This window comes from Chrysoperla carnea, chromosome 3, assembly GCF_905475395.1.
Source record: "Chrysoperla carnea chromosome 3, inChrCarn1.1, whole genome shotgun sequence".
Lineage (NCBI taxonomy): Eukaryota > Metazoa > Arthropoda > Insecta > Neuroptera > Chrysopidae > Chrysoperla > Chrysoperla carnea.
In genome coordinates this window covers 6,264,937-6,280,383 of record NC_058339.1, presented here as the reverse complement: position 1 = coordinate 6,280,383, position 15,447 = coordinate 6,264,937, and the positions used below count along the sequence as shown (strand labels likewise).

Genomic DNA, 15,447 nt, shown 5'->3' with positions numbered 1-15,447 from the left:
TAAGTAAATGTGAATGTGTATATTATATTCCCTAAAACTATTCGATAAGTTATTCCAATTATTTCAATAGCAAGAACTATTATAGGTATAAGGTACCTACACTATTACACAAAATTACACCACAGACAATGTTTATGTTACATACAGTCAAAGTTTGTAAATTCAAATAGTCAATGTGAGTGTTTAGACAGTTTTAGACAGTTAAATAATGTCAACATACATAACTTTAAATGTTATTTGTAATTAAATATCGATGACAGTCATCGTCTGTAGAAATATTATGAATCCATCTATTTGGAATTATATTGTTTAATAAATTATATCACTCAAATTTTGGTAACACAATTATTATCACATATTAAGTCCTTTCGCTTGGGGAAAGTAAACTGTGCATTTTTTTTTCACCTCCTAAAAACACCCCTCAACTTTCCTGCCGGGAATTAGGCTTGTTTTATATTCTTTAAAACCTCCTTCAACATTTCCAATCGTTAAACTGCTGTTTAATTTTTTTATTTTATTTTTTTTTTTTTTGAGTAAAATTATGTTAAAATATTTGTTCTTCCAGGGTCATTTGCGAGCAAAAACCTTTCGCCTGGTAGGCATTTTTCCTCTTCAGTTTGGACGACTCAAGTTATAGTTAACTTGTTAATTGCAATTTTTATTTAGAAGTTAATCGTGAACAATAGTAAACTTGTATGTATATAGTTTGAAATGAACTTGGCGCTAAAATAAAAGAAAAGAAATATTTGAAGATAGAATATACCTAACTCTACATTAAGTTCTCTGCAAATGAAGTTTCATTAGTGTAGTTGTTTGTTGTCTTGTAAAAAGTTTTTCATGAAAACTTTATGTAAAACTTGTATTCATTCGTATAAGCTCGCTCAGTCAGTCAGTTGGTAGATATATGTTTATAGTTCTAATATGCATTTATTATGGTTGTGCATATTAAGTTTGTTTATTTTTACAAATAATAATGTAGAATAATTAAATCTTAATATAATTTAAATGTAGATGTATATATATTTAAATTACATGTGCAACTAATCTTAGTTATTTTTACAAAATTAAATTTGTATGTTGGTAATAAAATTCTTTTCTTTTTGCGTTTATAATATTTCATTTTTATTACAAGATACGATGTATGATCATTTATACTGTAGGAAACGAAGAATTTGACCAAGGAAAAAACTCCACGCTGGTTTTGGGGATCAAAATCCCTAACATGGAGAATTTGCTCACATAAATTTTGAACTAATAATATAGTCCTGTAAATGCACCCATTTATGAGACGCATTTCCACTGACGAATCAGATATCTATGCATATTTTGAGCTCGGTACATTCTTTGATTTTGTTTTTGAGTCGAGTACTTCAAACAGAAAATCTGGATCTTGGCGAGGCTATCGAACTAGCTGATGCTGCGATGAATACGACATAGAAGTGCGGAAGCCATATATCACGTCATAACAGACTCAACGCTTGAATATACAGACTGATGCAGTTGAAGACTATAGATCGGTTATAGATGAATCATCGCAATATTTTATCAAATTAAACTTGCGTCTTTCTACATAAAATGAAAAATTTTTATCAAAACTCTTGCGCGACTTTCTGAACTAAAATGCTTTCAATTTTGCATGATGATTGCCGGTTGAAGTTCCAAACTCGAAACACTCAATATTTGCAATAGAGATGCGTTGCCGCATGTCCACTAAATGATTCGCGTTTTGGCAGTTTTGCCTGTAACAACAGCGACGAACGTGAACGCTCCTTTTCAACCTTTCATCGCCTCAAACCATAACTTAGATCAAAAATGTTGTAAGATCGGCTAAACGGTTTAGTTCTCGCTCAATATACATCGCGGTGAAGAAGGCAATGCGCCCAGAGTTTTGGAAAAGTTTTTTTCTGTACCTCGCAGAATTAACTGAGCGAACCCAACAAACAAAAGTTTGAACCCCTCCCTTGGATAATTCCTGCGCACGGACCTACAGTACACTTAGCTAAATTTGATTATAAATGTTCGCATTATGTGTACTCACGACACACGTATATAATACAAATAAAATTCACAAACATAAACAAACAATAATTTTATGCGAGAGAAACTTTTTACAAGAATTCAAGCAACCTACCTACAATACTCTTTACGCCACCACATTGTAGATTATCTTATAAGAATATAATTATTTAATGACAAACTTCTTACTAGAATATATATCTTTTTAGTTACCAGCCAAGATAGATGAGTTTCCACTTGTTGTGTTATACACATACCTACTATAAAATTCATACATATTTTAAGAGACAATACGTTTTAACAATAAGTATACCAAATAATAAAAGCATGAAAGCTTGGCAATGACTCACAATTTATTACGCTATATAAAATATTACTATACCTACTCACACCTTTATTATTTGCGTCTTGTGGTTTGTTTACATTCTAAACGTGAAGATGAACACTTACATACACCTCTTTTGTAAATAGAACAAGAAATAATAACAATTTGGATTTAGACCACTTAACGGATAATTAATTAAATTCTTATAAATGACATTATTATATTCTCAAGAGAGAATTTTGTTGAGGTACTTTTAACACTCACTACAAAAAGGATCTTCATATATGAGAAATTTTATTACAAAACAAAACAATATGAAGTCTTAGAAAGACGTTTCAAAATTTTATCACATTAGAAATTTACCACACGGAAAAATTTATCATAATGAAACATATATGAAATTATAAGTAAAAAACTCACTAATTTGAAACTACTTACAAATTTTCAACAGAAAATAAAGTAAACTGTTGTGCTAATTTATGCTTTTGCAACATGTTATCAAAAAATTATTTCAATCAAAAGTTGTTTATCTAAATATACAGGTGGTTTTTTTAATTTCAAAAAATGTATGAAATAAAATTTGAAAAAATTCTCAATCATTTCATGTAGAAACGGATTTTTGGAAATTTTACCTCCTAAGGCGGTAAGAAAAGGGATGAAATTTTGTTTATGTAAACCCCATGTAAATTATTTTATAGATAAATACAAATCAACGTTTGCTAAAATGTTGAAGTTATTTTTTTTTAAATTTTATGTGATTTATAATATTTACAAAAGAGAATTTTAATTATTATTCTCACAAGTAGTATGTTAAGCGTGTATCTTTATTATTGAGAAAATTTGATACTATATTTTATCATTGTACGAAAAATTTGAAACAATTTTTATAGAGGTATATACATAAAGTTTTTAACCGGCAGGAAAATTGGAGGGAAAACCAATTGAAGATAGAAACTTGGAAAATGTTCTTACAAATTTCTAAACAAAACACAATATAAAATTAACCGGAGAGCTTGTGACTCTCAACAAACTCTGAAAAGTCACAAAATGAGATTTTTCAATTTGGGCATATCAAGCAAACAGCATAGCCAAACTCTCAGGGCTTGAACCGTGAATTTCTGCATATGAAGGTTTCTTTGACGCTGTAGGTGAGCCGTGAAGTAGACAGCGGGGTGCGGCTATGTTTTATACTATAAATTGAAATTACCAACAAAATATTAAAGTCATTAATGATTTGTATTAACCTACTTCTACGCTAAAATACTTTCCGTGATCCTATCCTATGTTTTAAATAAATAATATTTCGAAAAATAGTAATTTCCATAATTTTCTAGGAAGTACCTACATGGGAGTAGCATATAAAAAAAAAAATAAATAAAGACTTTATAAATGCAAATATTAAAATGATAATTTGCATATATAGCTATAATATTATACATAATCAGCAATGAAATTGTGTAATAATGCATACATTTTGTAAACATAAATACCATATACGCATTAAACTGTGTGCATTTAATATAATTTAATCATTTTAATAAATGTTTCTAGTAATGTCAATACAGGAAACAAAATGGTTGTCATTATTCAGTTAATACATATTCATTTATGACTATTAAATATGTATTATAATAGTCATAAAAATGCATGCTGATTTAGTTCCCCGTTTATACACAGTAGGTATATGTTTAATCCGAGAATACATATGCCAGTTAACAATATTGTCGACTGTGTAAATATTCAAAAACTGATCAAGCGTGAGGCAGACTCAACCATGGAGGGCTTGGTATCATCGTACAAAGTTTATCACTAGGTATGTACTTTTATTTAAAGACCTTGGGACATCACAGGTTTTTTTAAATAATAAATATCTGTGCGTCACAAAATTTACACTACGCAAATGTAAAAAAGGTAATGCAGATTTTGTGATGCAGAGAATACATACTTCGTTAGCGGCTTCCTTTTGACGAGTCTATCAAACTTTCATCTTTTTAAAATGGGTATGATGATGTCATATTTTAGTTATTGTTCCGAAAAAACACAGCAGGGAATTTGACGGAAACTATGGTCACTGGACAGCATTAATAATTATTAAACAATTGTGTATATTGATAAACCAAAATACTTCAGTACGGCATGTTCGAGGTGGTAGACAAGCTCATCAGTGCAGTATTTTTGACAGAAAAAATATCTTATCGTTTAATAATTATTAATGTTATCAATTGATCATAGGAAAAGTTAGGGTAGAGTGGTTATCCTGGGATAGGACACACTTAGATCATAGGGTCCGTTGTGAGGGTTGGCCTATTCCAGGATACTTCTCCATAAACCATTTGGAGCTGAAGGAACAGTAAGAGCGCTTTGAGGTAAAAAGACTCTAGGTTAGAGAGGTCGTCAAAGATAGGTTGGCCCAGGTAAGTTATCTCCTTCAAGCAAGCAAGTAAGTCATCTCCTTCACGCAAGTAACCATCAACAGTACCCATCAAGCTGGAACACAAAACGCCTTCAAGCGACGCATATTGATAGTTAAAGTAACTCTCGTATTTACAATCATCAATAATAATTTTCACGTATTTAAATGCACGTAGAGTCGACAAAAATTAATGATGGATAAAATTCAAATTATTATAGAAATTATTCCACGAAGTTCACATTTTAATACGAAAGATAGAAATTGTTTGAAAAAAGAACTATGAAGAATTATAATAATGACTTCTTACAGAAAAGAAATCAACCCATTTATAAAGCTGAAGATATGCATGATATTGACGCATATTTGATTCGAACTAGTTACCTTTCTAAATTCTATTTTATTGCATTCATACTATTCTTAGTTGCATAGCACACTTTGGTATTTGCTCTATGGGCACGATGGGCATATCCAGTCCTTCCCTACATATTACAAATGTGAAAGTATGGATGTTTGTTTGTTTGTTACGCTTTCACCTAAAAACTAACGAATGGATTTGAATGAAACTTAAAAATAATATAGCTCATACATCAGAATAACACATGAGCGATAATTTATAAAGATATATTTAAAAAAAAATTAAATTTAATCTGACATTTAAAAATTGAACTGAATGAATTATGACAATTTTAGACCTGCACTAAAATTGAATAAACAAGGGTCCATTTTTCGATTGAATACATCTTTAAATCGACAGTAGTTACGACACTGTATATATTTTCTCTCTTTTATTACAAACACCGCACATTTACTTATGTAATTTTCGAGACCGAAAAACCAACATTTTATAGGTTTATTAATTTGCTAGTGTTCACTCTACGGTTTTGTTCATGTGGAACTATACAATTTACAAAATCTTGGTCAGTGTTGGTCATTCTATATTCACAAAATGAACACAGTTTCTTAGAAAAAGCTTATAATAGCAAGTAATAGTGATGTGGCGAATAGTTACTTCTTAGTAGTTCTCTGTTCTTGAAAACATAACATGATAGTTATTCTGAATTACAAGTTCTATATCATAAACTACAGAATTATAGCAGAATTATATATAACATAATCATACAATATATTACTGAACAGCATTAAATTGTTAAACAGGATTGCCAGATCATTTCATTTAAAAGTGGTAGATGGCACCTTAAAAAAACAGTAGATCCAGTAGAAACGGTTGATCCAAAATATTTGCCAAAATGGCCAAAGCAACGAATTTCAAATTTGAAAAATTCATAATTCGAAGATATAGATAAAATTGTATGAAGAAAATTTTTTTTTAATTCCCTTTTCATTAAGATTATTCATCATTAAAGTCACATGCACACAGTTATATTTTGACCTTTCGATCAATTTACCGCCACAAAATTTGACGCCTAGGACCATTGCCCCTGTGGCCCAATATGCAAATCCAGGCCTGTCCAACATCTAGCTCATGAATATCCTTGGCTGAGTTCTTGATATATTTCAAAATTAAATAAAATGTCAAATGTTCAATCATGAAAAATTTTTTACCTATAAAATGTGAAGTCTGGCAACCCTGATTATACAACAGTTAATGGAATATACTTATCGGGTTTGTAAAATTTACTTTGCTAATGATGTTTAAGTGTTCAACTATGTATAAGTCCTTTCTAAATGCAATTTAATACATGCATATATAATACAGTAGCGGAAGCTGCCCAAGGCTTCATTCACGTTAATGAAGTTTTTTGGTTTTCTTCAAGCCACAATCGAGGAAAATTGCAAAATCTTTTAACTATATGACGTCATCAGAATCCAAATTTTTTAACTTTATAATGCCATCAGAATCCAAAAATTTTAATTTTGCTCTATTACATCCAAACTTTATCCAATTTTGATAAACCAAGTATGTAATCCTACTAAATTTGGGTCATATTTTTCAAATTTGTGATCATAATTAATCTCACTCTAATACGTTTCAAGAATGAGGAGCCCTTTTCCCGGAATTAGCCACATCAGTGATAGCTAGCAAAAAACTGACATCATTAGTGGGTTTTAAAAAAAATTCCAATAAGATCGGATAAAATTTGCCTGTGTTATTAAAAAATCGAATTTTTTAACTTGATGACGTCATCAGAATCCAAAAAATTTAATTTTGCTCTATCACATCCAAATTTTATCCAATTTTGATAAACCAAGTATGTAATCCTACTAAATTTGCGTCATATTTTTCAAATTTGTGGTCATAATTAACCTCACTCTAATAGGTTTCAAGAATGTGGAGTCCTGGTCCCGGAATTAGCCACATCAGTGATAGCTAGCAAAAATCTGACACCACAGCTGAAAAGAATGCCCCAAAGTTAGTGGGTTTTAAAAAAAATTCCAATAAGATCGGATAAAATTTGCCTGTGTTATCAAAAAATCGAATTTTTTCACATGATGACGCCATCAGAATTCAAAAAATTTAATTTTGCTCTATCACATCCAAATGTTATCCAATTTTGATAAACCAAGTATGTAATCCTACTAAATTTGGTTTATACTTTTCCAATTTGTGTTGGAAAAGTATTCAGAATTCAAAAACATTGCTCTATCACATTTTTGGTGCCACAATGCAACAACCATATTGGTCCATTCTGTATATACAATCCATTCATATACATTTTATGTTTAGTATTTAAATACACTTTATCTTCTTGTCACAATATTCTCCCAATCCGGTAATTCTCTATCCGCAATATCTACAAACTTAAAAAACAATCATAGAATATAAACAACAAAAATAATCCTCTATCATACTAACAACTAGTTTTAAAAAAAAATATGAAATAGTATTTAAAAAAATCGACTATTGATTGTTCTACATTTCATTCCCGTAGGTAATTTAAATTAATTAACATGTGAATAGTAATTTATATGCAAATAATTAGTCGTCATTTGAATTCAAATTATCCTCCTTCGATATATTCCCATATATTAGGAATGATATTATTGTTATTAGGCTCGTAGTATATGTACATAGTTAGGTTATATAATATAATTAATTATATAAGATTTGTGGAATTACTATGTCATGATAATATCATCAGGACAATAATAAAACTAAAAGATGGTTCCGTGTCTGATTCTTTCTAAGATTACAAAATATTTTCTTTTATTGCCCTCTAAACAATCCAACATGGCGTTCAAAATATAATGACTGAAAATAAATGATTGATTCAACTAATTTTTTCTTATATTTTGTGATCTAAGAAAAAAACTTTGTTTTGAAGCAATTTTGATATTTGTTAAGATGGTCCTCAGCCACTTGACACAATTTTCAAACTTTTCTATTATTTTCCATTATTAAATTCTTTATCAAATTAAATCAAAGTTGGTAAGACGATTCAAAACACCATCAAAAATGAAATTTAAAAAGTCCGCATCGTTTGGATATCTGGTAAAAAATTTACTGTTGTTTTGAAATTTGATGAAACTCAGTGGATGGGATAATTTTGATCCAAAAAGTATAAAAATCAGGTTTAATTAATGATTGAATGCAGAGTTATCGCAATATTTTGATCGATTTTAGTCCGTATTTCAAAAGCCGATTCGACCAGTCAACAAATGCTCCCGATTTTTGAACTTTTTGGGTCAAAGTTACCTTATATACTGAGTTTTATCGAAATTGGAGATAAAAAAAAATCAATTTGATGAATTTTTGAACAAAAAACTGACAAAATTAAATGATGTTATTATATTACATAACTAAAATGATATTTTAATTTTAGATTTGAAAATTTATTGAAATTGAATTTGACATAATGTCATGTCTTGTGGTAAAATGAACAAAATAGTTTGCTGATAGATATTATATTTACTACGTGCGTGCTTATCAAATTTTATGTAAATAATACCAGGCAGCGTGTCTGTGTCTGTGTATGTATGTGTATCATCTATCTATCTATCATTGGTGTAAATAATAACCAACGCCGCTTTGCGATGTAGTTAGTATATGTAACGTCATAATAGATTTTACATTTACATTTTAATTAGAGTTTATCTCTACTGTTCAACTACACTAAATATCGATCATATAAAGTAATTATAGATATTTTTAACGTGTTGTATCAAAATTTGATAAAATTGCTTAATTTAAATGCCAATTTACAGATATCCAAAAGAGTTGACCTGGAAATTAACTTTAAAATTGAAGAATAAGGTGTTGGAACCATGTAAAGCCTACTAAAATAAAGCCTAAATTGCTTGTAGCCAAATAATAACTTATTCACTGGTAACACAAGTTTTATAAACTTGTCAAATTTAAGTGGTAATAGAAATTTAAAAAAAAATCAGGAGGTTTCGGGTGCGAAAAATCGATCTAGCTAGGTTTCACTGAAAATAAATAACGAGCAAGGCTCGGTCATCCAGGTATTAATAATTAAAGCTGCACAATTAACTATTAACTGAGTGATTTTTGATGTTTGATAACTTATTATATGAAAATAGTCATATAAATTATTTTATCATAATAGTTTACTTACAGACGTAAGACATAATCATTTTAATTTACAAAGTATGCAATTTTAGTTGCCCATGCTACCATTAATTAAAAAATTAAAAAAAAGACTTAAGTTTTCACTTTCGTCGTCACTCCTTATGACTGAATATCTTTTTTTTAAATGAGTAGACAAAAAATGTCTAAATATCATAAAACTAGATAACCTTGTTGGAAAATTAAATCAGTGATATGTATCTAAATATTATTTTTAGAGATACAGTTGCACACTTTAATTTAAACAACAATAGAAACCACTTTAGCTGAGTTGATTGATAAATTAGCAATAAATGAAGTGTTTACCACACAATCAGTTTTGAAATTTTGACTTGAAAAATGTATTTAGTACTTATACATGTAGTCTAGTCAACGAGTTCAAATTGGTGATAATGGTCGTAAAAATACGTATGATACCTCGTGAGATTCGGAATGACGTGAAAAATGTGACGAAAGCGTTTTTTAATAAAGAAAAAATTGCAAAAGTTATAAACAATTAAAGATAAAAAAAAACGGTATTTCGTTTTTTCGCCAATATTTCGAAAACCATCAATATTAATGAAATTTAAAAACGAACAATCTTAAAGAGGAGGAAACTGCATTAAAAACTCCCAATTCATATTCCTGGAAGTCTATGTATGTATGGCCGTGGCTTTAGAAATAAAACACTTGCTTCTTACATAAAATATTATTATCTTACTGAAAAGCTATTTTTATTTGAGAAAAAATTTCAAAAAATACAAGATTGTTAAATTACTAACTTTTTTGATCCGTTATAAAATCTTTGTACCAAAAAGCCGATCTTCTTGGAGTACGTGCACGATTTGGATCGCTGAAATTCACATGGTATAATCCAAAATGATGTCTGAAAAATAAATTCTAAGAATAATTCCCATTGACATGACATATCCGGATACAAACTCTTGAACTAGTTTTGTTTCTTAAAGTTTTCATGGTTTTGTAATCGATTTACGATTTAAAAATTTTAATATTTTACTATTTATGAATATTTTTGTATCCTTCTAAACGAAAATTCGACATTAACGCCCCGAGGTGAACGTTTAAAACTAAATAAAAATTTTAACAAAAATGTTTGTAAACAACACAGATATTAATTTTTTAGTTGACTTTTTTTGCTTAAAATTTAGCTACATTTCGTTTTCTGTTGAATTCCAGTGAAAAATACGAACACCTTGGTATTTTACCTTTTTTATATCTTTTGACACTTTTACATTTTAAAGATATTTGCAATTAATTTTTCCGAGACAGAAAATGTTGTTTACTAAGTTCCACAAGTTCTTCGAATATGGCAGTACCTTTCAAATTTTAGGATCGATTAGCCTACCGACGCCTATGGAAAAAATACTCCATAAAAACTTACGTATATCCAGCATTCCATTCAAAGTTATCCATTAAACTCCATGCGTAATATCCAAGAACATTACATCCTTCTGCAATTGCATTGGCTACACTTTCCAAGTATCCCTAAAAATTGAAATATATAAGAAGTTTTATAATTGTTTAAGTGCTGATAGGTCCCGAAGTGCTGATAGGTTAGTTATTATTAATTTGGTTTTCATTACTTTGAAATAATTAACACGTCCATCATCCTGTAGCTCAAACTGAGAGAATCCATTTTCTGTGATATAAACTATTGGATTATTATACGTGTCCTTGATGTATACTAGTAAATGATGTAGTCCCCATGGAACATCTCTTAACCAACCACTTTCACTCCCAGGCCAAGATGGATCTACGCCTCTATCCACATGAACATCGACATCATAAGAAACTTCGAAGCTTTCCCAAGATGGATCCGACACTAAATCTGATGTATAGTGGTTAATACCAAAAAAGTCAGCTGTACCATGTATAGTTTTTATTTCTTCGGATGTCAACTCTGGTAATCGTGATTTTGAAAAATTTTGTCGAGCACTCATGAACGCAACACGTTCTTTTACAATTTTTGGAAAATCTCCATCTTTCGAGAATATTGCATTTGCAAACAAACCTAGCTAAAATATAAGCATACGATTTAACGGTAATTTACTAACTATCAAATTTTTTAATAAAATATTTTACTCTCATAGATAAGGTCATTATGACAAACTATCGGATTTCTAAAGGTTTTTGAAAAGAAACATTTATTATCATCCACAAGATTTGGCACTCACTTCAAATTCAAGAGCGCGTTTTGCAGCCGCTATATCTTCAGTACTATTTGTTTTTGGTTCATGCCAAGTTGAGCTGTATGTTATACCAATTTTGCCTAGAATTAACCGAAAATAAATAAATTTGCAGATTGATGTACGAAGTGGTGTTAGCATAAAATTCCAAACCTTTTTGTTTAATATAGTATTCATTTTTATAAATATGATATGTTTTAGCATGTGCCTTTAACATTATGTAAGCACATAAATAACGCCCAAAACCATCAGAGAAAACAGTTCCTCTTTTGATATCACTACAAAATAAATCTGGTTCATTAAAAGTAATCCAATGTTTGACACGATCGCCAAAATATTCAAAAGCTATTCTTGCATAATCTGCAAACAAATCAATCATCAGTGTATTTGTCCAACCACCCATTTCTTGCAACGATTGTGGATGATCCCAATGATAAATAGTAACTGATGGGGTAATGTTGTACCGAAGTAATCCATCGATTAATTTATTATAGTAGCGTATGCCATCTTCATTTACACGATTCGAAAAACTGAAACAAAACTAAAAGTGGAGGCTTATTCTTTTTTAGCTGTTTTTATTTCCAAATTTCTTCCAAAGGATTACTAAATTCAACAAACATTTAGCAGTTTTTCCATAGTATTTAAAAACTTTTCTTACCCATCCGGTAAAATTCGTGTCCATGCTATTGAAAATCTATATGATTGTACACCTAACTCACGAATGATTTTTAAATCTTCATCGATTTGATGATAAGAATCACACGCTATATCACCATTTGAATGATCATTTACATTTTCAGGATAAAAATGCGTTTTATAATCCCAATTACTTTCACTCTTTTCACTTTCATTCCATGCTCCTTCGATTTGGTACGCTGAAGTAGCTACTCCAAATATAAAATCTTTTGGGAAAGAGACACTACCCTCGACACTAAAAATAAAACAGATTCAATAGCAAGTATGTATATTTAAAGTTTAAATTTCAAAATTAGCTAAACAAAACTTACTTTTGCAATGTGATAAAAGTGATTAAACAGTTAAAAATTAGACAGTACGAATTAAACATTTTATTTTCTATTTGAAGATTAGGTTTTTGAATATTTAAATTTTCGCTTTTATATACGTCAACGATATTGTTGAAAATTTTTTGATGTTTTTGATAAGATATTGAAGTTTATAATTTGTAAAACAATTATGATAATAAACTCACAGCACTTGCATGTGCAAGAGAAAAACCGTAAATAACTGTGTTACCATATCGATTAAGTACTTTTCTTAAATCGCTAAATAGCAGATTTGGATTTTCAATGCATTAAAACCAAATATATCTTAAAATAACGTAAAATTTAGAATATTTTGAAAATTGTTGTTAAATTCAATTTTCCTTCTTTTAAATATTCAATGTCTCATAACTGTTATGGTCTTGTCTCTGGAAGATACCTTTTGATTCTGTCAGTCGTGTGGCATGGTCCCCAACAGTTAGGTGATTGTCCAAGAACTTGTACCCGTGAAATTACCCATGTTACGACTTCTGATCCATCCTGCTGGACAAAAACTTCCGTCGACAGTCCCAAAGACTGACTATATTTTCTTTAATTCCTGAATATTCAAATTTCTTAATATTAAAATGTCAGTAGACAGGAAATGTTGAATTATCATAAAACTAGATAACCTTGTTAGAAAATTAATTCAGTGATATGTATCTAAACATTATTTTAAGAGATACAGTTCCACACTTTAATTTAAACAACAATAGAAACCACTTTAGCTGAGTTGATTGATAAATTGCAAATAACTGAAGTGTTTATCACACAATCTGGTTTTTAAATTTGGACTTGTAAAATGTATTATACCATGTATATGTGAAATATACATAGTATATTAAGTTTAGTCCCAAGTTTGTAACGATTACAAATAATGATGCTAGAAAAAAAAATTTTGTCATAGGTGTTCATAAAATCAACTAATTAGTCCATTTCCGGTTGTCCGTCCGTCCGTCCGTTAGTCTGTGGACACGATAACTCAAAAACGAAAAAATATATCGAGCTGAAATTTTTACAGCGTACTCAGGACGTAAAAAGTGAGGGTAAATGAGCATCATAGGTCAATTGGGTCTTGGGTCCGTAGGACCCATCTTGTAAACCGTTTGAGATAGAACAAAAGTTAAAGTGTAAAAAATGTTCCTTATCAAAAATTAAACAACTTTTGTTTGAAACATTTTTTCGTAAACATCACTGTTTACCCGTGATGGCGCCAATTAGGCGGAAATTTTATAATATGTACTATACTTGATTATCAGTTATATATGTGTCAAATGTAATATTACCTACAATACAACACAAGGCTTACAACGAAATCGGTTATTACGATGCAAATACATATGTGAACATACCCATTACAAGATTTGGTAATTCTGACGAAGGAATCAAGACTAGACCAGTATTTTTTTTGCCAAAGTTTACCAGGTTTACCAGGTTTACCAAGGCTTGGATTGTGAATCAGCTTTTATTTGCTATAAAGTCAAGTAAAAAGTTAGCCTTGTTATACGAACCCTTAGTTTATAAGGCTAATTTGACCCCCAAATATTCAAGTTTTATTTGACGATAGAGCAAATAGATTTTAAGATATCGCTCATTTCAAAGCAATTTCATAAAATATCTCGAAAATTACTCATTTAATGATCAAATAAACACGATTTTTGTAATTTTCGGGTCAAAATTACCTTATAAACTTAGTTTTATCGAAATCGGAAACAAAAACTTTTTTTACACTTTTTGCAATTTGTAAAAATCGAAAAAATCATAAAAAATTCAAAAAAACACAATTTTTGTAATTTTTGGTTAGGTTGGGTTGGGTTGGGTTGGGTTAGGCTGGGTTAGGCTGGGTTAGGCTTTGTTAGGTTGGGTTAGTGGGTGTGGGTGTGGGTGTGGGTGTGGGTGTGGGTGTGGGTGTGGGTGTGGGTGTGGGAAAACTATTTGCTCTATCGTCAAATAAAACTTGAATATTTGGAGTCAAATTAGCCTTATAAACTAAGTTTAATCAAATAGTTTGACCGATCACTTCAAACTGTTTGACTGACTGTCGATTCACTCTATAATTTTTATTTAACTTACTATTTGACTTGCATTATTTTTCACTTTTTTATAAACAAGCAAATTAAAGATACAATATTTCTTGCCGAGTACATTTTTTGGAACTACTTCTTTATCGTACTACATTTACAATGTACGAAGGAATGAAAAGAACCTAGTTCCTACCGGGTCTCGCTTTTTTTTAATTACTTGATGGATTGATTTTTATCTGTATTTGAATAAACTAACGTGTCAGTTCGTTATTACGTACTATTAACCCTAGCTGTCAGACTATGTTCAGTATGAGTTACAAAAAGAATAAAGGAAGTAATTGTACAAACGATAATTCAATTGAACAAGTAGTGTGTATAGTAAGTATTAGTATTCCAATCAGTAAAGTCAATAACTGTTTTTTATAATACCAATCATTTTATCGAAAGTTTAGTTTTCACATCAACATCGCATTTTAAAATGTGATGTAATTCAATTATCTGTAAATTTGCCTTCAGTTCACATCATATCTATAGTATTATCAACTTTCATTTTTATAAAATAAAAAATAAAAAAATGTCCTTCATTATTATTTATTTCTTTCGTGTTAATTTTCTGGCAATAATATGCTTTCAATCATGAACCATCTATGAACTTTATGCATGAACTTTAATTTTTTTTAAATTAAATTTTTATTATTTTGCGACGAAAATTTTTAGTAAAAAAATACCATTAAAAGCGACAATTTCAGATTTTCTGCGATTCCATACGAGCCAAGAAAATAAACAGTATTTTTTTCGTGATAAAACCGTACTTTCTAGTAAAGTTTCAATCGGATTTGTCTTCAGCTAGTTACCTTCTTTTTTGTTTCTATAGCGTTACAACCTTCTTCATTTTTG

General features: G+C 29.8%; 1 protein-coding gene across 1 annotated transcript; it reads right to left on the bottom strand.

Moving 5' to 3' along the window:
- Positions 1-10,031: 10,031 nt before the first annotated feature.
- LOC123295346 (myrosinase 1-like) lies at positions 10,032-12,563 on the bottom strand. The gene is made up of 7 exons (XM_044876659.1): positions 12,494-12,563; positions 12,145-12,417; positions 11,640-12,016; positions 11,475-11,569; positions 10,884-11,315; positions 10,682-10,785; positions 10,032-10,165 (listed from the first exon to the last, which is right to left on the bottom strand). Exons 1-7 carry the CDS (start codon positions 12,550-12,552, stop codon positions 10,057-10,059), a joined length of 1,449 nt encoding a protein of 482 aa, XP_044732594.1. The 5' UTR covers positions 12,553-12,563; the 3' UTR covers positions 10,032-10,056.
- Positions 12,564-15,447: the final 2,884 nt, after the last annotated feature.

Excerpts from the sequence above, each read along its gene's own strand:
- LOC123295346 (XM_044876659.1), bottom strand. The coding sequence starts at position 12,552 with ATGTTTAATTCGTACTGTCTAATTTTTAACTGTTTAATCACTTTTATC. Across the intron at positions 11,570-11,639 it reads ATACTATATTAAACAAAAAG|GCAAAATTGGTATAACATAC; the intron begins GTTTGGAATTTT and ends GGTTAATTCTAG. Across the intron at positions 11,316-11,474 it reads AACGCGCTCTTGAATTTGAA|CTAGGTTTGTTTGCAAATGC; the intron begins GTGAGTGCCAAA and ends CTTATATTTTAG.